Source organism: Panthera leo, chromosome D2 (assembly GCF_018350215.1).
Source record: "Panthera leo isolate Ple1 chromosome D2, P.leo_Ple1_pat1.1, whole genome shotgun sequence".
NCBI classification, from domain to species: domain Eukaryota; kingdom Metazoa; phylum Chordata; class Mammalia; order Carnivora; family Felidae; genus Panthera; species Panthera leo.
In genome coordinates, this window is record NC_056689.1 from 52,392,926 (window position 1) to 52,415,467 (window position 22,542).

The 22,542-nt window shown below is 36.5% G+C and overlaps 2 protein-coding genes across 4 annotated transcripts in view; one reads left to right on the plus strand and one right to left on the minus strand.

Moving 5' to 3' along the window:
• Positions 1 to 21,236, plus strand: part of KIF11 (kinesin family member 11) — a 44,194-nt gene extending 22,958 nt beyond the window's left edge. The window contains exons 13-22 of the mRNA XM_042909106.1: positions 786 to 993; positions 1,969 to 2,141; positions 4,471 to 4,596; positions 5,102 to 5,260; positions 7,676 to 7,782; positions 11,802 to 12,081; positions 15,524 to 15,746; positions 16,566 to 16,717; positions 17,773 to 17,889; positions 19,813 to 21,236. Coding sequence (XP_042765040.1) covers positions 786 to 993; positions 1,969 to 2,141; positions 4,471 to 4,596; positions 5,102 to 5,260; positions 7,676 to 7,782; positions 11,802 to 12,081; positions 15,524 to 15,746; positions 16,566 to 16,717; positions 17,773 to 17,889; positions 19,813 to 19,944 — 1,677 coding nt within the window. The 3' untranslated portion in view covers positions 19,945 to 21,236. The remainder of the gene's footprint in view (positions 1 to 785; positions 994 to 1,968; positions 2,142 to 4,470; positions 4,597 to 5,101; positions 5,261 to 7,675; positions 7,783 to 11,801; positions 12,082 to 15,523; positions 15,747 to 16,565; positions 16,718 to 17,772; positions 17,890 to 19,812) is intronic.
• The window catches only part of IDE (insulin degrading enzyme), a 195,033-nt gene that overhangs the window by 154,118 nt on the left and 18,373 nt on the right, over positions 1 to 22,542 (minus strand). For all 3 annotated transcript variants that reach the window (XM_042909112.1, XM_042909111.1, XM_042909110.1), the window contains exon 3: positions 794 to 911. The gene's annotated coding sequence lies outside the window, so the exon portion shown is untranslated. The remainder of the gene's footprint in view (positions 1 to 793; positions 912 to 22,542) is intronic.

The following is a 22,542-nucleotide window of genomic DNA, read 5'->3' on the forward strand; positions in this document are numbered from 1 at the left end:
TTCTGTCAATTTAAAGAACACTGTTTTATTATTTCATCTGAATTTTCCTCACTAGAGTTGCTGACTTAACAAAAAAACATTCCTGAAGTTTTGCAAATAGAGAATGATTTTAATATACTTTGAAGACATTTAGAATAATGAGGTGATACTTTTCCCTTTGGTCATGATTGAAACTAATCAGTCATAAAGAATTTAGCACCTTCTAATGATGGGAGATGTTGAAAGTATTTAATTTTTTATTAGGTGCACGTTAGAGGAAATAGTAACACATAATAGAAAAAAAATTGTGAGGGAGCATAATTACTGTATTAGGTTGGCAAAATCCCTTTTCCTTGCCTAGGTTGCTAGGTGAGGGGAAATTCTTGGGCAACTGGATAAATTAGTGTGAATTGAAAATGTATTCTGATACAAATGTCTAAAACTTACTGAGTTCTTTTTTTTTTTTTTTTTTTTTTTTTTTTTAAGTTTATTTATTTTGAGAGAGAGAGAGTACCAGCTGGGGAAGGGCAGAGAGAAAGAGAGAGAGAGAGAGAGAGAAAGAGAGAATCCCAAGCAGGCTCTTTGCTGTCAGTGTGGAGCCCGACACAGGTCTCGTTCCCACTAACCGTGGGATCATGACCTGAGCTGAAATCAAGAGTTGGATGCTTAACTGACTGAGCCACCCATACGCCTCAAAATTTACTAGTTCTTGTCAGGAGAAATCTGTATGTAGCACAGATATTTTCAGTAGTCTGCTTTTGTGATACCCATCTTAATCAACATTTATTTTTAAAAATCGTATGTAGTTGCTTACCACAGTTGAAGAAACTACAAAAGATGTATCTGGTCTCCATTCAAAACTGGATCGTAAGAAGGCAATTGATCAGCACAATGCAGAAGCTCAGGATGTTTTTGGCAAAAACCTGAATGGTCTGTTTAACAGAATGGAAGAATTAATTAAGGATAGCAGCTCAAAACAAAAGGTCATGCTAGAAGTTCACAAGACTTTGTTTGGTAAGTTTAAGCATTTTTTTTTTTAATGTTTTAAAAAAATGTTTATTTACTTTTGAGAGAGGGAGAGAGAGAGACAGACAGAGTGTGAGCAGGGGGCGGGACAGAGAGAGAGGGAGACACAGAATTAGAAGCAGGCTCCAGGCTTCGTGCTGTCAGCACAGAGCCCGATGCGGGGCTCAAACTCAGAAACTGCAAGATCATGTCCTGAGCTGAAGTAGGACGCTTAACTGACGGAGCCACCCAGGCACCCCAGGTTCAAGCATTTCTGATTATTCTAGTCTTTGTGTGATTAGCGTGAAACTAATTTCAAAACTGATCATTTACTATCATAAGAAACTGGGGTGACCATGTCAGTAGTCCCTCCAGTGCACACACTGGCTGCTCAAACTAGGGAACAGTGCTTTTCCCGCCTTGGAATTAAAACAAGTCTTAGTTGTTGTTTTTGTCTGCTTTTTATAAAGTAAGTTTTAACCATACCCATTGTTGCTATCTTCATTTAGGAAAAAACTCCTAAGTATTAGTTTATTTTATATGAAAATATTATCTTCACTATAGAAAATTCATGAGATACAGAAATGTAAAAATTTGTAAGTCACTTACAGTCTAGTCACTCTAAGCCAACCACTCTAAGTTTGGCTTACCGATTTGTAGTTTCTCTTTTATAACCTCTTCCACTTACTGTAGTACTATGATTACCTATAGCTAGAGATCAGAATAATTCTTGGCTTACTGTGAACTATAGTGATGGCTCTGCTACACTGACAAGCATATCGAGTGCTTGCAGAGTACAGTGGAACATATATAATTTCTATTTGATTAGATTTCCTAGCTTAGGTAGTGAACCATTTATTTTAAGCTTATTTGTTACTACAAATTTCCACAGCAAGTATGTAAGTTTAGAAACCTCTTTGAAGTGGTTCTAACTGTATAAATATATTTATGTCAAAGTTTGTATCTTTTTTCTTTTTGGTGTAGGTAACCTGCTGTCTTCCAGTGTCTCTGCATTAGACACAATTACTACAACAGCACTGGGATCGCTCACATCTGTTCCAGAAAATGTGTCTACACATGTTTCTCAGATTTCTAATATGATATTAAAAGAACAATCATTAGCAGCAGAAAGTAAAACTGTACTTCAAACATTGATTGTTAGTAAATCTCTTAAATTATTTTTGAAGGGTTACTTCGCAAAGTCTTCAAAAACAATGCTAACTGCTCTTTCATTTTAAGCTTTATCAGAAATGGTGATAAACATAGCACTTTAAGAGTAGGTTTATATTTTTAAAGACAATATAAAGACCGTTTTTTTTTTTTTTTTTCTCCCAGAAAGATTAATTTCCAAATGCATATAACCAACCTTTAAGACTTTTTTCACTTATATCTTGTAACATTAAGAGCAGGAGTTAATATGCCCAGTAACTAGAGAGGGCAGGTTTAGCACCAGATGAATTCAAGGGACCCATGGGTTGTTAGTTGGCTCAGAAATTGGTAAGTCATCCTTTCCTCAAGGGTTCTGCAGTGGTCGTGCTGATGTTACAACTGACCCAACCAGAGGGGATAGAAGATGGTTAATTTAAAACTACACTAATACAGAAAAGTGCAAGAAAAACAACCCCTAGAATTCTAGGAACATATATGACAACTTATGGGATCAGATCTGTGTGATCAAGCCTTTCTGGGCCTTAACTGTAAGATTCTTTTTTGTAGTTCTATAGAAGCCACTCATCTAATTACACTTAGTATTACCTCTTTCATAGCTGATTTGAATAATACTCTTTATTTTGTAATTGTATGATTTACGTATGAAGTTCTTGGCCATATCACTTACTTGGTTTTCTTCTTGGTGCAGGCTCTCTGCCTCCCTTTTAGAGTCTAACCTTATTATTATTATTATTATTATTATTATTATTATTATTATTTTAAATCAGAGGAAATGCTTTAATCAACATCTTCCAAATTTAACCAGTACTAAAAAGATTAAAGAAACATAAACGAAATTAAAATATGATATTCAAAAGGAAACCAGAATTAATCTACTCTTGACATTCTCCTTTTATTTCAGATGTGGGATGGAGAATGCAATTAATCTGCATTTCCAATTGCTGCCAATTAGTGAATTTCCTAGGTGTTTAAGCTACTAAATAAATCACCTAAGACTTATTATATAATTTACAGTGTAGTGATAATAGCTTTCTCTTCATTATTAATTTATTAAATGGAGTCTAACCATATTTGTTGAACATTTTCCAAGTAAATAATTACAAATGTTAGCTGACACTCTGCCTAGATTCAGTGCTTATATGACACTATTTGATATATTTCTTCATTCACCCAATTTGACAAAGTTAATAGATGCTCAGTTGGTACTAACTTTTGGGAAATTGATTCATGAACTAAATGCTAAGACTGTGTATTGATGTCTTCCTACCACGTTATATATGACTTTGTAAGCATTGCTTGAGTCAACAGAGATGACGGCTGCTCCTGCAGAATGAGTTGGAATGAGTGTGATAGCTTTTCTTTCCAAAAAAATACCAGTAGCCTTTTTTTTTTTTTTTTTTTAAGTATTCACTAATTATTTCTATTATAGCTCCTCACCCTGCCCAAGTGAAGGGAACTTAGGTTCCTTTTTGTAAAAGGGGATTTTTTTTCCTTTTTGTAAAAATCCTCAGTCTATGGTATATTCTCAACTTTCCATATACCTTGACAAGAACAAGAACTTTAATGAGTTCTTCAGATATGATAGCATGTAAGTCACCAAGTCTTCAAAGTTAATTAAATACCTCCAGCTGAAAGCCTGCCTTTGAAGGCTATTTGGTCTCTGCTTTTTTGACTAGTAACCTAAGCTTATTTGAAATTTATTTTGTTAAAATGTATTTGCTTTTTTAAATTTTTTTTTATTTAAAAAAAAATTTTTTTTTTAACGTTTATTTATTTTTGAGACAGAGAGAGACAGAGCATGAACGGGGGAGGGTCAGAGAGAGGGAGACACAGAATCTGAAACAGGCTCCAGGCTCTGAGCTGTCAGCACTGAGCCCGACGCGGGGCTCGAACTCACGGACTGCAAGATCATGACCTGAGCCGAAGTCGGCCGCTTAACCGACTGAGCCACCCAGGCGCCCTGTATTTGCTTTTTTAAAAAAAAAAAATTCTTTATTTGCAATGCTGAAATCCTTAGAAAAGGATGGTCATTTTCCCCTCTTTTGAATTCTTTGGACCTCTATTGTGTTAGACTGTTAAGAATCTATTGTATGCTACATGACTATTTTCTTAATTACTATAGGTAGGAATAAGTAACTTACGGTGAATATAAACTCTAGAAACAAATAGGCTCTATAGGCTATAAAGATTAGACAATGGAAAGTTAGAATTTTATTCTGCATGTGTTAACAAAGTATTTAAGATACTATCATTAACCACTCAGGTTTATGAAAGTGAAAATATTTTTTTAAAAGACTTGTTTATTTTTAAAACCAGGATGTACTTAAGACTGACCTTCTAAGTTCACTGGAAACAACTTTATCCCCCACTGTGGTGTCTATACTGAAAATCAACAGTCAACTGAAGCATATTTTCAAGACTTCATTGACAGTGGCTAGTAAGGTAGCAAATGTTATGTTCTTAATTTCTCAAAATCAAATTGTTGTTTAAGAAAGAAATTCCATGTGTCTGTGGCCACACTTGTCTACAATGCAAAAGCCATGGGTTGTGAGTTGGAATCTGGAGGAGAGAAGAGATAGGATGCTCGCTGCCATTGATGTGATCACATCACATGGCTAAAAAAAAAAAAGAGAATGATCTTCAGGATAAATATTTGTTTACATAGTAGCATGTATAGCATGCTATCATGGGTGGGTAAAGAAGACATGCATATTCATGTATACATGCCTATGTATACACATCTGCCTAAATATGGATAAAATATCGCTGAAAGTGTTTAGCAGTCATCTCTTGGAGGTAAGAGTGGCATTGAGGTTCCAGGGGCTAGAGAGGAAAGACTTCTCTCTGCATACTGTTTTCTACCTTTTCTATTTCGTATGTGTTCCAAAAAAGACAAACTAAAACAAAAAAAATTTTAACTAAAAGAAACTAACTTTTTCCTTCAAAGATAGAAGATCAGAAAAAGGAAATGGATGGCTTTCTCAGTATGCTGTGTAACAGTCTACATGAACTACAAGAAAATACGATTTCATCCTTGGCTGAATCACAGAAGCTATGTGAAAACTTAACTGAAGACCTGAAGACAATAAAAAAAATCCATTCACAGGTATCTCATTTAGGTGATTTGGGGAGCATAAAAAGGAAGTTTTATAATCTTTAACTTGATAATCCTTGTTATGTAATCTGAATGCTGTAGAACTAATTTAAGAAATCTGAAAATACCATAGCCGCTCTTGCTTATAACAATAGTTAATACAAAATAATTAAGAATACTTTTCTTGATCAGTTAGTATTTCAGGATTTGCTACATTTAGAACCCTATACGAAAGCATAGTAGAACAAATAAGACAATCCCTTTATCACACCAAGATGAAAGATGAAACTATAGAAACATACATTTGGGGGTACAATTAGAAGGAAATGGTTATAATATTTGCAGTGAACATGTATCTGTAGCAAACCTGATAAATTGTTTTTTTCTATGGTAACATGGATGGTTATTCTTTTTCATAAGTTATGCTGTGCTGTATCTTGCTATTTCTGTCTCATTGATGTCAGACATTTGAATTGTAAATACAGTTCTTTTTATTGATTAATTATAAATATAATTCATGACTTAACCTTCTTCCATGTAAACTGTTCTTCAGTGCATGAGGTTTTAAACCAAAAGCAAACCTCCAAACCAAGGAAGTCATAATCTCTGAAGATGAGATACATGGAAAACAACTCCTGATATTCCTGAGGCCCGAGTAATGAGTGTGGAAAGTTTTATTAAATGAGGCCAGTTATTACAAGACAGAACTCTTTGGTCAATAAAACTATTGATATGACTTAGTGAGTAGTAATGGTTTCCTTTTCTTTGGAAAGTGAGGGAGAGGAAATTCATATCCATGTCATCCAAAAGGAGAAAAGAAACACATCCAAGATTTTTAGGCAAGAGTTAAAGCAACTTCAAAGTAAGATTATTCGTTTCCCTGATTGATAAACATGAAACTTTTTGGAGAAAGGATTAATGTCAGAAATTAGTGAAAGTAATAGTTAACATTTATTGAGCCACTCACTATGTGTTTATTCAGTACAGATACAGGTTCTGTTATTAGCCTAGTTTTCTAATGAGGAAACCGAGGGCTTGAAAGCATGTAAAGTATTTAGGTCCTCTGATAGTGGTAGTGGTGATTGTAGTACCTGAAAGGCATCTACCTTTTTTTTTTTTTTTCTTTTTTAAGTTTATTTATTTTGACAGAACGTGAGTGGGTAGGGATGGAGAGAGAGTGGGAGAGAGAATCCCAAGCAGGCTCCACGCTGTCAGAGCAGAACCCAACACCAGGCTCAAACCCATGAACCTGATCATGACCTGAGCCAAAATCAAGAGTCAGCTGCTTAACCAACTGAGCCACCCAGGTGCCCCTGAAAGGCATCCACTTTTGAGTGGCTCTTCTGTGTGTTTCTAGAACACAGTCTTGCAATTTGAAATTGCAGCAGTTTCTCATTATCTCTGCATCAACTTGTCTAACTTTTTAGGCTTATGTTCTAAGGTACATCAGCTTTTTATATATTAGCTGTTTTGAAATGTTTAAAATTAATATGCAATGGTTTAAACAGAAACAAAATACCTATGATCCGAAAAGTATTTTAGCATGAATGGTTTGACTTCTCTGGCTTTAAGGAAGTTAAGTTTACTAAGTGAGCTATTTCTCAGGTATTCTAGAACTTGAGGTTAGCACTAACAACAATTATGTAAAACTCTGAACACCTATTTACATGCAGATAATTCTGATATATCTGCATTTTCCTCTACTTTGAGACTAATACAAATACTGACAGACTTCATTCATAATCAGTATTGGGTATGTGCTGTCAGCTGATGTGTTATTTAGAGATGTTGGCCAACTAATGGACCGAACAGTGAATAAGATTGCTGGGCGCATGTTCAGCTCTTTCTGGGTCTTTAGTGTAGCTTCTTCATATTGTATATTTCAGTCCCTGTCATGTTGTGTGCCTTATAAGAGCTCGCTTTTAAAGATGCCAGGTATGAGAAAAGGTAAAATTACACTTTATGAATATGATCCGGCCAGATTCTGTAAAATATTTCAGCTTCAGTAATTAACACTATTTTTGGACTGCTTGACCCATTAGATGATCAGCATTACTTTTCCCTTCTAGTAGTGTTATCAGTTTAGAAGCAACTGGGTACTGTATATCTGTCAAAGTGCTTCTCATAACATAATGTGACATCTTGGTGTGTTTGCTTAGTTCTGAGGTACACTGAAGGTAACTTGCTACGAATTAATAGTTAAAATAGCAAAGTTTGCTGATTATTTACTTTTTGAAAAATCCCTTTAATAGTATCCTTTTAATATCACTTCTGCTGCTTTCCTCTATGGGTGAGAGATGGAATTAAAGATCTCTTGTCAGGAATTTGTATAATTCTCACCTATGGGAAAAATACTTCCATGTAGTATGGAAGAAAAGTTCAGGTGTCGTAACTTCAACCTCTTCCTCTCCCACACCTTTCTTACAGGAACTTGACGAGCTAATCAGTCTTTGGGCAGAGAGATTCTGTGCCTTGGAGGAAAAGTGTGAAAACATCCAGAAACCACTTAGTAGTGTCCAAGAAAATACAGAACAGTAAGCAGTTTTTAATTCTCTTTATCTCTTCTCTGCCTAAAATTATTTCAGAATAGAAGGCTTCAAACAGTACAGATCTTATCAACCCAGTTTCTCATTTCTAACATTTTATTGTTTGCTTTCTCATTCTCATTCCCTCTCTCTCTTCCCCACCTCCCTCTGATATTGTATATAGAGAGATCTTTTCTGAACTAGCTATGCATAGTTTGCAGCCATGATGCTCACTGTCCCCTAAATACTTCAGTCTGTATTCCTAAAAATAAGGACATTCTCTTATATAACCGTAACACAATTTTCTAAAGCAGAAAATTAGTATCAGTAATTCTTATTACCTAATATACAGACCTAATTCAAATTCTGCCAATTGTCTCACTGATGTTCTTTGTAGGAAAAGAAAAAGATTTTCCTTCTGCTCCAGGATTTAATCTAGGATCACACATTGCATTTGATTGTCATATTTCCTTTAGTCTGAGTAGTTCCTTAGTCTTTGTCTATAACCTTTTTTCAACAGGGTAGAATATTTGTTTAGTACGGTGTCCCTCAGTTGGGATTGGCCTTCAGGACTAGTTGTAGTTGTCAAGAACAACACAGTTGTGATTTCCTCGTAGCTGTTTTCAAGATAGTTTTCCTTATCTTTAGTCTTTGGAAGTTTGATTATATATTTCTTTGAGTTTATCCTGTCTGGATTTTCTCAGCTTCTTAAATCTGTATACCCTTATGTCTTTCACCAATTGTGGAAATTTGAACATTTTCAGCTCCATATTCTTTCTCCTCTGCTTCTAGGAGTTTGGTGACACACATGTTAGATCTTTTATTATGGTCTCATAGGTCTCTGAGGCTATAGATATTTTCTTTGTTGTTCAGATTGAGTAAATTTTATGAACTGTCTTCATGTTCCTCTGTCATCTTTTTTTTTTTTTTTAATTTTTTTTTTAACATTTATTTATTTTTGAGACAGAGAGACACAGAGCATGAACGGGGGAGGGGTTAGAGAGAGAGGGAGACACAGAATCGGAAGCAGGCCCCAGGCCCCGAGCCATCAGCCCAGAGCCCGACGCGGGGCTCGAACCCACGGACTGCGAGATCGTGACCTGAGCTGAAGTCGGAGGCCCAACCGACTGAGCCACCCAGGTGCCCCTCCTCTGTCATCTTTAACCTATTGTTGAACCCATTCAGTGAGGTGTTTCATTTCAGTTATTAGAGTTTTCAGTTTTAAAATTTTCATTTGCTTCTTTTTTAATCTCTTCTTTTCTTTGCCTAGATTTTAATTCTTTTTTTTTCTCCAAAAGAGTTTTAGTTGCTCATTGAAACATTTTTGTAAGGCTGCTGTAAAATCCTTAACAGATTATTCCAACATCTGAATTATCTCATATCTCAGTGTTGGCACCTGTTGTCTTTTCTCATTCAAGTTGTGATTTTCCAGAATGGTTTTGATTGTATCTTGAACATTTTTGGTTTATGTTAGGAGATTCAGAATCCTATTTAAGCCATCTTTTTTAGCAGGCATTTACTCTGTTTAGGTTTAGTGTGAAGGTCCTGGCCCATTTTTGTGAGCTCTGGTTCCAATGACAATTTTATTTTTGATGTTCTTGCAGTGTTACTCTGATATGCTTCATTTGGTGCTACCCATATGAGAAAAATTTGTTCTGCTTTTGATGGATGAAGTGTTCTATACAGGTCAGTTAGGTCAAGTTGATTGATAGTATTTTTTGAGTCATCCGTATCCTTACTGAGTTTCTGCCTATTCTATCAATTACTAAGAGAGGGTGTTGAAATCTCTGACTACAATTTTAGATTTGTTTATTTCTCATCAGTTTTATCAGTTTTTGCTGCACATATGTGATGTTCTGTTGTTAGTTGCATACACATTTAAGGTTGATATGTCTTGGAGAATTGACCACTTTATCATTATATAATATCCCCTTTTATCCCTGGTCATCTTCCTTGTTCTGAAGTCTACTTTGTCTGGAACATATTAGTACTTAGCTTTCCTTTTATTACTATTTGCATATAATGTATCTCTAATCCCTTTACTTTTGGGCTAAGTCTTTAGATTTAAAGTGGATTTCTTGGAGATAACGCATAATTGGGTATTGCTTTTTCATCACATTTAACAATGTATCACCTTTAACTGGTGTGTTTAGGCCATTCTCATTTGAAGTATTGATATAGTTGAATTAAAATCTACCATATTGCTGGTTTCTTTTTGTTGCGTCATTTGTGCTTTGTTTCCTTTTATTCCTTTCCAAATTTAAGTTGAGGATTTTTACATTTTCATTGTATCTCTTCCATTGACTTATCATTTACACTTTTAAAATTACCTTTTTAATTAGTTTTTCTAAGATTAATGATACACATTTTTAAGTAATGTTAATCCATCTTCATGTAATTTACTGTTTCAGGTGTAATCAAAGGACCTTATAGGATACATTCCCAATTTCTCCTCATCTCATATTCATTGTTTTCATATATTTTGCTTCTGTATATGCTATATACACCCAGTACACTGTTATGCTGATTGCTTTATCTTTTTTTTTTTTTTTTTTTTAGTAGGCTATACACCCAGCATGGAGCCCAGTGCAGGGCTTGAACTCACCACCCTGAGATCAAGACCCCAGCTAAGATCAGGAGTTGGTGCTTAACCAACTGAGCCACCTAGGTGTTCCCCAGTTCCCTATTTTCTTTTTTAATGTGGCTACATTATGTTAACTTATGTGGCTCACATTATATTCTGTTGAACAGTGCTGCTCTAGAATTCTAGCTATCACCTGTTTTACTACCTAACTCCTGTCATGTGTCTTCCAGTTCTGTTGATGATCCTATTCCTTATATCATGTCCCATTCTGAATTCTTCTTTCTAGATTCTAGATCTAGAAAGTTTCCCTACTTTTAATTCCTAGTCTCTAAACTTCAGGACTTCTGGCTTCTTCCATAGCTCTGAAGGGAATACTAGAGTAGGATTGAAATGGGAAGGAAACTATGATATACTCTTTAAGGCCTATGCAAGCCATTTTTCCTGTCTTCCTGATATTTATTCAAAATGTTTTTTAAAGTGTGGTCCAGGAACCATGTAAAAGAATCAGCCAGGAGTAGGGCCCAGGAATCTAGGTGAGGTTTATGTATCCTGAAGTTTGAGACCCACTCAGTGCCTTTGGTATTTATCATGGATTATGGTCACTTATGAATAAATTTCATCTTCCTACCAGGTTGTGATTGCTTGAAGGACTAGATTTGTGTTGATGGTCTCCAGCCTCTTACTTGAATTTCGTTTCCTTTTTCAATCATTTCCATTTAACCTATAGTTGAACTTTGGTTTTCAAAATAGTTACTCCCTCATTTGGTTTCCTCACATGGTGTACCACCTAGTGGTAATAGAGGGTAACTTTCATTCACCAAAGTTTATCTCTGTAGTCCTGTAACAGGACTTTAGTTTTACACCAAGGTTATATTGCAGTGTACTTGTGTGTGCCAGGTGTATAGTTTGTCACATCCCATATAATCTTCTTAATTATTAAAAGCCTTATCGTTGACTTTGTTTGGTAACATTTATAATTTTTATGATGTATTTAATGTCATAGGCAAGGCAAAACTGCTTAAGAACAGAGTGCTAGACTGATTGTGGACACTTTAGGGATTAGACTAGAGTCTGTAGGTGATGCCCTTAGATAACATAATCTATTAGGAGGAATGAAACACATAGATAGATTTTATTTTTAGTATAGTCATCACTCTAAGAGGTACAAAGTAAAGCATTATATCTGGAGGAGAGCTGGGAAGGGTTTTATGAGAAAAGAGACATTTCCAAAGGTCACTTAATGGCAGATACATCAATCTGCTATGAAAAGACACCACCTAAAGCATCCATTTTCAATATAGAAAATTAATTAAGAACATGGGCTCTGGAGCCAGACTGCCTGGGTTCAGATATGCCATTTTTGAACTGTGTGATCTTGGGTAAGTTATATATCTTTTGAGTCTTAATTTTCCATTTTTAACAATGTTATTCTCTTTTTCTATAGGAAATCTAAGGATATAATCAGCAAAACAACCTCATATAATACACAATTTTGTGCTGATTGTGATGGCTTATCACAGGAACTCAGACATTTTAACCAAGAAGGTACAAAACTGGTTGAAGAGTCTGTGAAACACTGTGATAAACTTAATAGCAGCCTGGAACTAGTATCTCAAGAGACTGAACAGAGATGTGAGGCTCTGAACAAAAGCACACTTTCTTTTTCTGAACAGTGGGTATCTTGCTTAAATATAAGGAAAGAAGAACTTCAGAACTTACTGGAGGTAATAACTTTGTAATTGGAACTTACTTTGGAGAGAATAGTGATAATCAGGAAATTAAATACTCTTGGATAAGAATTGGATTGAAAACAGATATTTTTATTTTTTTAAGGTTTATTTTGAGAGAGGGTGTGCACGGGGGAGGGACAGAGAGGGAGAGAGAGAGAGAACCCCAAACAGTCCCTGCACCAGTAGTGCATAGCCCGATGTGGGGCTCAAACCCACAAACTGTGAGATAATGACCTGAGTCGAAACCAAGAGTTGGGTATTTAACCAACTGAGCCACCCAGGCTACCCCAGATGATATTTTAAAATAATGAATGGTTAGGGTGACTGGGTGGCTCATAAGTTAAGAATCTGACTTCGGCTCAGGTCATGATCTCACGGTTTGTGAGTTCAAGCCCCACACTGGGCTCTCTGCTGTCAGCACAGAGCCGGCTTCGAATCTTCTCTCCCCGCCCCCTCTCTCTACCCTTCCCCCCGCCTCAAAAAATAAATAAAAACATTAAAAAAAATTAAAATAATGAATTAAAATTTTAAGGATAAATAGTTGGTATGCTTATACAAGATCTAGTATCATGTCCCCCAGAGCTTGAAATTATTTAACATGTATCTGATCTGTCTTGTATCTATCCTTGGTTTTTGACTTATTGGTTCCTTCAGTTAAGGGCACTCTATTTGGATATGCAATTCAAACCTGTTATTGCTTTAAGATACTGTTTTGATTGTTCAAAGGATACTTGATAGGTTTGTGTGTTTGCTTGATCCTAATACTTACATGAGCCCTTTGTGGCTTGGTTTTTCTTTCTGTGTCATAAAAGGATTTTACTAATATTCTCAGAAACTGGGTAAAAGGATGTAAGTATTTTAAGCTTTATAAGCTATTTTTACCAAGAGGAATCAGGGCTAATGGAGAAATAGGTGAGTTCAGATTTGAAACCAGAAATATACCAGATAAGCCTAGAGATCCTGTCATACTAGAAAGTAAGAGAGCTATTCAAGATTAGTGGGGTTGTATCAAAAAGAGATAGGAGTCTACCTGATGACACTTCTTTGTTTAAAGATAGTACAGTTTGTGTATCAAAAAGAATAATTGCTATAATAGATTAAAATACATTAAATATATTAAGGCTTGTGAATTCATACAAATTTCTTGGGTCTCCTTTGGATCATGCTAGGGAAGCAGTGCATTATTTTGAAAACTGGTAAATAAAGGGAAAGAGTTGAGCATCCATCTCTCTTTCCAAAAAGAATTCTATCTTGGTTTAGCAGGGTAGTGGATGAAGAAAAGGGTTTCATAGAAGAATCCCAGCTAATAAAATGCAGAAGAAATGACATAATTGGAAAATCACCATTTTGTAATTCTAGTGAGATAACCCTTGTGGACATTAATGACTGCTTATACCTTTTGATGCAAACTGATGGAGAGGAGAACTTTATTTTTTTAATGTTTATTTTTGAGAGAGAGAGAGACAGAGCACGAGTCAGGAAGAGGCAGAGGGTGAGGGAGAGACAGAATCCAAAGCAGGCTCCAGGCTCTGAGCTGTCAGCACGGAGCCTGATGCAGAGCTTGAACCCACAAACTGCGAGATCATGACCTGAGCCGAAGTCAGACGCTTAACCGACTGAGCCACCCAGGAGCCCCAGGAGAACTTTATAATTAATAGGGTGACCACATTCAAACTCACGGATAAATCTTTTTTTTTAACCAATTAATCTTTCTTTTTATGTTTATTTATTTATTTTTGAGAGAGAGAGAGAGAGAGAGAGAGAGAGAGAACGAACAAGTAGGGGAGGGGCAGAAAGAGAGGGAGACACAGAATCTGAAGCAGGCCCCAGACTCCAAGCTGTCAGCACAGAGCCCAGTGCAGGACTCAAACCCACGAACCATGAGATCTTGACCTGAGCCAAAGTCGGATGCTTAGCCAGCTGAGCCATCAAGGCGCCCCTCGGTTAATCTTTTCTTAGAATTTATTTTTTTATTTTATTTTATTAAAAATTTTTTTTATTTTTATTTATTTATTTTTAATATTTTATTTATTTTTGAGACAGAGAGAGACAGAGCATGAGCAGGGGAGGGGCAGAGAGAGAGGGAGACACAGAATCTGAAGCAGGCTCTAGGCTCTGAGCTGTCAGCACATAGTCCGACGCGGGGCTTGAACTCGCAAACCACGAGATCATGACCTGAGCCAAAGTCAGACGCTAACCGACTGAGCCACCCAGGCGCCCCCCCCCCCCAAATATTTTTTTTTACATTTACTTATTTTTGATAGAGACAGAACACAAGTGGGGGAGGGGCAGAGAGAGAAGGAGACACAGAATCCGAAGCAGGCTCCAGGCTCCGAGCTGTCAGCACAGAGCTCGACACAGGGCTCGAACTCACAAACTGCGAGATCATGACCTGAGCCGAAGTCAGACACTTAACTGACTGAGCCACCCAGGTGCCCCTAGAATTTATTTTTTTTAAGTTAACTCTACTCCCACTGTGGGGCTTGAATTCATGACCTCGAGATCAAGAGCCACATGCTCTACTACCTAAGCCAGCCAGGTACCTCAACTGATTAATCTTCACATGAGAGACACAACTAGGCATTATGTGCTTTCAGCATCACCAACAAAATATTCTTGCCAAACAATTAAACCTGATTTACATCAAACCTTTGGATCTCACTACTTTGTAGAAAATACAGAGTATAGATAAACATATGAAAATACAGTGTAGAGATGGCAATTGACCAGATCCAGAATTTGAGATAGCAGAGCAAAGACCTAGTTTTTTGAAGAAGAAAAACTTTTCAAAGGGAAAAGTATGAAGAAAGATCTCCTATATCAAAAGAGAATTAAGACTAAAGGATCTTAAGTCCTAGTTTGCCTGGAATAGTCCTTGTTGACATCAGTTGTTTGGACGTAATTATAACTAAGAGTAGCCCTTTTCACTCTGAAGAGCATCTCAGTTTGGGTGATAAATTATATATCACCTACTTAAAGGCATATCAACCAAATCTAATGATAAATTCTGATTCAAACAAATGAATTGTGAAAATCGTTTCAGACAATTTGTGAAATTTGCACGCTGACTAGACATTTGATATAAAGAAATCAATGTTAAATTTTTTAGATATGAGAGTGGTCTTAAAAAAACTCTGAACTCTTAGAGATGTATGCTGAAGTAAATGAATGAAATCATACAGGATTTGCTTTAGAATAATTCTATGGGAAGATGAAGAGGAAGTGGTTAATCTTGTTTGAGCTATACCCCATGTATGGATAAACACTGAGATTGGGTAGTCAATACAAGGGGGTTAATTATACTATTTTCTCTACTTTTTCATGTGTTTTTAAAACTTTACTGTGGAAAGTTTCAAAGTAAGAGGAAATAATATATTGAATAAAATATTTGACAACTTCGATTTTAATAATGAAAGCTCATTTGCATCATTTACAGGTTGTAAACCAAGGTTGTGAGGCTTCAAGTTCAGAGATTACTGAAAAATTAAATGAACATAAAGCAGCTAATGAGAACCAGCGTAATATGTTTTTTGATCAGATAACTACTGATGAAGAAAAATTAATGGCACAAAGTCTAGAATTTAATGAAACCATAAAAATTGGTTTGACTAAGCTTAATTGCTTTCTACAACAGGATCTGAAATTGGATATCCCAACAGGTAATTTCAAAGGGAAATAGAATGGTTCAAATTTTTAAAGTTGAAGTCAACCTTGTACTGTGCCAGATGTTCATAAGAAGCAGGTCCTGCTGTTGCCTGATAGGCAACTCAAATGGAAAAATTGGGACCCTAAAATAGCTTTAATCAAGATTAGGTGTCACGATACAAGTGACATGTACTTGTAGAAATTTGGGCATCCCAATTCAATAAAATTTTACAAACATTTAGGGAACTGGCTTTGTTAAGAGAAGACATTTTAAAAGCAAATGAAAACCAGCAACCATCTATCTAGCACTGTTTTGTATCAGGGCATTTTAATACCAAAAATTGAGGAATGTAATTAAATAAATTTAGTTTAGTGGAAAAACCATACCACATTGTGCATTTTCTTATGTGTACCTCTTATTTTGTCATGGACTTTTGGCATTTAGGAATCACCATTTTGAGAGGTCAGATGGCAAAGATAAGTGTAGGCTATCATGATTTAGGGAAGAAAGTATAACAGACTATTTAATAGTATGAGAATTGAGTCATTATTTGCATTGCATTGAGGGTTGTGGACCCTGTCAATTTATTAATCATTGAGTAGGTTTCATGGTATGAAATTATACTTCAAAGCTATATACATAACATACTTTGGAGTATTATATACATGTATACATACACATAAACACACACACCCACGCGGCCATCCCGTGTAGGGTAGTGGCTATATCTTTGGAAGATAAGACTCATTTGGAAGTATACATTTTAGCATTAAAAAAATCTTCTTCAAATCCCACACTTCAGTTCTTTTCCCGTTTATATAATCTGCTAAAGGTACGACACCACAGAGGAAAAATTACTTATACCCATCAACCCTGGTGAGAACTGAACCACGTGAACAGCTCCTTGATCAGTTGAAAAGGAAGCAACCTGAGCTGTTAATGATGCTAAACTGTTCAGAAAACAACAAGGAAGAGATCAGTCAGGTAAAATTTAAAGCATTCCTAATATTAGATCTCTCGCATAAACTCCTTTTGTTATCAACTTCATGTGAAGAATTTTATTCTTTGCCCTTAAATCCTACCCTGTCTCATTAATGGTAGTCGTCTGACCCTTCAGTCTGTTTCTTTTAATCTGGGCATTTTAAAATTATTAAAGTTATAATAATAATAACAACCGATATTTGTGCTTATTATGTGACAGCCTGTTCTAAGCACTTTACCTAAATATATATACTCAGTTAATTCTCTAAGTAGTCCTTTGAAGTAGATGCTAGTACTATCCACATTTTATAGGTGAGGAAACTTAAGAAGTATCTTGTCCTACGTCAGTGTGGAGTTGGAATTAGAACCTACAAGAGCTCCACAATCTGTGCTCTTAACTCTAGTAATTATTGTTACTAATTTTTTTTGAGAGAGAGAGCATGCTCGTGAGTGAGCAGGGGAGGGGCAGAGGGAGAAGGAGAGAGAGAATCTTAAGCAGGCTCCGTGCTCAAGGGGTGCCTGGGTGGCTCAAGTTGGTTAAGCATCTGATTCTTGGTGTCAGCTGAGGTCATGATCTCAGGGCCCATGGGTTGGAGCCCTGCATCGGGCTCTGTGCTGAGGGTGCAGAGCCTGCTTGAGATTCTCTCTCTCTTTTCCCCCCCGTCTCTGCCTTCCCCTACTTGTACAGTCTCTCTCAAATAAATAAATAGCTTAAAAAAAAAAAAAGAGTTGGACGCTTAACCCACTGAGCCACCTAGGCACCCCTTAACTATAGTAATTATAGACAAGTTGGGAAGTCATAAAGTAACATATAAACTAAAAATTAAACTGTAATCCCATTATTCTGAGATTACTACTTTTAACACTATTATAAGCACTTCTCTGTGAGAAAACATTTGGGATTATTTTCATTATTTTTTAGACTTTCTACGAATTTTGTTGAGGTTTAACTTTTATGCAATGGATGTTGCGTTATTTTCAAAGAAGAAAACTGCATTTACTTTTGTGAAGATTTTTAAGTCCTTGGACTTAATCACTAGTCTACCTTCTTATTTTAGGACTTGGATGAAGAAAAGTCAGTTCTAGGGCACTCAATAGAAGAACCTCCAAGTCAAGAGCCATCTATAGATGCTAGCGTGGATTGTTCATCAAGTGGTGGGATTCCATTTTTCCAGGTACCTGATTATATCCTGTCAGATAATCCTTCCACATCTGATGTAAGTCAGTGGCTGTACAGTGTGAAGGAAAGTGCTACTCTTGGTGGGTGAAACGGGAAAATATTTTGTCATTCCTTTGGGATAGCTTGTTAACTTTTCTGATTTAAATTATTTACACAAATCTGATAATTGGTCAGGGGTTTTCTATGGGATAAATGGAGGCAAAGTTTGACTTCATTCCATCCCCAGATAGTACTCTTTAGCTATTGTATTTATCCCCTTTCCACTTCCTACATTCTCAGATGGATATGAAGAGCAGTCATTTCTCTCTTCCCTCCACCTTTGACATGGACGTCCTAGAGCCTATCTCTGCCCATACTCAGACTCTGAAGGCCAAGAGGTTTAAGAGACTGAGAGACTGAAGGCCTCTCACGTTATTTTAGTTCTCCTACCTGAGGCTTTTCTCTTGTTAAGGATTCCCCCATGTTTTCTGAGCCCCTCACCTGCCTTGATCTTGCTCACTTAAGTCCTGTAACCTTTCCTGACCCCTTTTCAACACTGTTGGGAGCATGGCACTATAAACTGCCCAGTACTTTTCCCTTTGTTTTGAAGACATGAGCCTAGACGCAGTCTGTAAAGGAGGGATTTTCCCACATAAGACATTGATGTCTACATTTTACAGTTGAAATGCTGCTTGTGATAAATGCATGTGCTTGTATCTAATAGACTTGCAGGGGTCTTCCCACCAAGGTCTAAAAATTCTCCATCCCCCATGTAAGCTGGTTAAAACTTCTAGCTTAGATTCTGTTCAGTTCCTCTATGTCTGCCTCAAGGTAATTTTATCCCCAAATCCTTCCTACCTTTTGCTTTACTGTTAGAGAACTCTAAATATATTTCTTTCCCCTTTTCAGCCCTCTCTTCTGTCTTATAAAGTTAAGGAAAGAAGGAAACTTAAGAAAAGAGAACCTTAGTGACTACTTAATCTCTGGTTGGAAATCCTTTCATTACTACCGTTCATGATATTTTGAAGGCGAGGCTCAGTGGTTCAGCTGTGGCAGGGAAGTCCCTACAGTACCAGAAAAGATTTGGGGTTGGATTTTAGACCTTCAGCTGAAGTCTGAAAATTATGTTTTCCCTGATAGCAGTCTCATGTGGGGAAATTTTCTGGGTTTGAAATTCTAAAGTTGATGTATGATTTGTCTCAGCATAGATGACTGGGTCTGCAATGGATGTCATTGGTCTCTTAAAGCTCTCTATGGGCAAGTATGAGAATTCCAATGAAATACAATTCCCAAGTGAGAAATATGAAATGTTTAAAAGAAAAGGTAAAATACAGCTTAAAAAAACACCTCAAGGTAGCCATATATCAGATTCTCTGCTTAAAATAGAATTGCCTGTTGTTGCATGATATCAAATCTTCATTTTCCTAGAGCAGGATTTATCAATAGCAGCTCTGTTGACATTTCGAGCTGGATAATCCTTTTGTCGTGGTGGACTGTCTTGTTATTACAGGACGTTTCACAGCATCCCTGGCTTCTCCGCACTGGAAGCCAGTAGCACCTTACAATTTTAACAACCAGAAATGTCTCCAGATATTACTAAATGTACTCTGGGGAGTAAAATTGCTCCCCGATGAGAACCACTGCCCTATAGTAAAATCTATAATTTTGTCTTGGAAAATCATGCAGAAAATTAGTATTTCTTTCACCTCACTCCTTCCATTGATGGTAAGATGAAGAAGGCATTCGCTTCTACTTGACAAACAAATTGTTCGCTCCAATTTGTGCTGAGTCTTTTCCACACTTAATTTCTTGCCTATAACCCAGAGAACTTTGAAAATAGAGTGTAACTGATATGTATTATGTTATGTAATAACATATCTGTAATATGTAAAGTAAAATGTTACTTTATTGACTTAATTTCTTCCCTTAATATTCACAGCATAAAAAATCACATGGAAAAGACAAAGAAAACAGGGGCATTAATTCAGTGGAGAGGTCTAAAGTGGAAGAAACTACAGAGCATTCTGTTACAAGGAGCAGATTACCTCTACGAGCCCAGATAAATCTTTAGTTAACTTGAGGATTGGTCATTTTATTTTGAAGAAAAATGAAAAATAAAACCTATAACTCCAGAACTTGAGCCTTATGTATAGATGAAAAACGAGAGGAAAATATCAAGGCAATACTGTAAATTTAGTTGACTTTAATATGTCTGCCCATTTTTCTGTCATTCTTGTAGTTCACTGTACATTAAGTTGGGTTTTATTTGAGACTTGCATTCAGTAAATGTGTATTTTTAGCTTTTGATATAAAATAGCCCTTTCTGGTATATCACTAGGCAGCACATATATAAAAGTTGCAGTGTTCTTCTAGGCTTGAATTTATGTAGGTGAATACCGCCAACTTGGTCTTGGGAAGGACCATCTCCGTTCTTTTCTTGATACGATGGAATTATGTCTGTATCTGCTTGCTTCCTTCCCTAGACTTTTCCAGTCTGCATTCTCAGCTCATTTTCTCCTTTTTCATTTGCGACCAAACCATCTGTAGAGCTACAAAATGGTATCTATTCTTATTATGAGATAGCCTGAATTTTATCTAGAAGTCTTTAACACTTTTCTGTGGCTCTGCCTAAAGTTACTATCAACAATGAACATAACCCTAGAAGCATTCCTTCCTTCAATATTTTTAGTCTGTTTCCCCCTAGATGAAGAAGCACTCCTTTCTTTATGAGGCCTTAACACATTAGCCCCCACAGAGTTTGTAAGAAGCCAGCTTCTCCAGAATATAGATTACTTTTATGGGAGAACTACCAAGAGCTCTGACTAATGGCTATGTGGCCTGTATCTTGGGCAGAGGTCCCAGTGATTTAAAAGGGCTTTTTGAAGCTATTAATTATGATGATAATTTCTATCCTCTTGTTTACCTTCATCTGAAACTTTGTTCTTTGTATATAATAAAATATGTATATGTATATTTTTCTTTACTGAAATCTTAACCCTTAGATGGGTCCTGACAGTTTTGATCTAGCAGCCAAATTTCTGGAAGTGGACATTTTTCAGCATGAAGAATCAGCACACTAGAAGAAGGAATATACACAAAGAAAACATTTGGTGACCACATCAACTTAAGTGCATAACTTTAGAGAGATTTGATTGTGATAGCTAAGTAAAGCCAAGCCCTATTAGAGATTAGAAAACGTGCTACTTCAAGGAACTAAATTTACCTTCAGAAGTGTTAATTATCTTAATAAAAATAATGATACAATTTCTCTGCAAAATCAGATGTCAACATAACCTATGGATAATATCTAAGAAAATAATCTGCCCTCAGTAAATCCATCAATAAATTTGGTTTCTACATTAACTTGTTTGCCCTATTATTTATTTCCTTACTTATTTCTTTCACCTCACTCCTTCCATTGACGATAAGATGAAGAAGGCATTCATTTCTACTTGACAAACAAATTGTTGGCTCCAATTTGTGCTGAGTCTTTTCCACACTTAATTTCTTGCCTATAACCCAGAGAACTTTGAAAATAGAGTGTAGCTAATATGTATTATATTTACAGAGTTCAGCAAGTTCTAAAATTCCTAAAATACACTTCCACACAGGCACCACCAAGGAAGAAGGGCCTTGGTAAACATTCCAGGCTTTCAGTTGTACTCTAAGGGATTAATGAGAAACAGAGTGGCCCTCACAGCGCCTGAAGTCCAGCTTTAAGTCATCCGTTCTCTGACATTTTAAAGTTACCTAGGAATGCTAATGCAACTGACAAGCAAAAATAAATCACTAGAGAATTTTTTTATGTTTTATTTTACATTAGAGTGCAAGTAGGGGAGGGGCAAAGAGACAGAGACAGAATCTGAGGCAGGCTCCAGGCTCTGAGGTGTCAGCACAGAGCCCGACGTGGGGCTCGAAACCAAGAACTGTGAGATCATGACCTGAACTGAAGTTGGGTGCTTAACCAACTGAGCCACCCAACGTATGACTCAACTTAAAAAATTTTTTTAAAAATTAAATTTTTTTTTTTTTTTTACTGTAAGTAGGCTCCACACCCAACATAGGGCTCTAACTCACAACCCCTGAGATCAAGAGTAACATGCTCCACTGACTGAGCTAGCCAAGTGCGCCCAGATCACCAGAGAATTTTAACATCCCAAGCCTTAAATCAGCTTTACAGGTTTTCATATACAATATCAAGCACTCAAAAAAAAAAACCTATCAGCAAAAACAGAATCGGGAGCTTCAAGGACTCATTCCTCCTGAGGCAAAACCATTCAGAAACAACTTTGTCAGAACTAGGTTTATAGCAACAAAGCAAATGCTGAATCAAGAAAAGGCAAAAAACTAGGAAATCTTTGTTATTTTACCTGCTCTTGCTCCATTCCCCTTCCCAGCTCCCTGGTGAAGACAGACGGCAAACACACATTCTCCGAGTGGGGACCCCGTTCACTGGTCCTGAAGGAGTAAAGGACCTCTTGTTCTCAAAAAATTGTTCTGCCTGGGGCAATCTGGAGGACTGAAGCAAGGCACTTGCCTTTGTTTCATCTAATTCACAACTCAGGGTGGAAAAGTGGCAGGCATTTCTCAAAAATATAAGGCCAATGAATGCCCTGCTGCTACCTGGGGCAAAAAATGACAGCTGAGGTAAATAACAGAGCACGTAAAG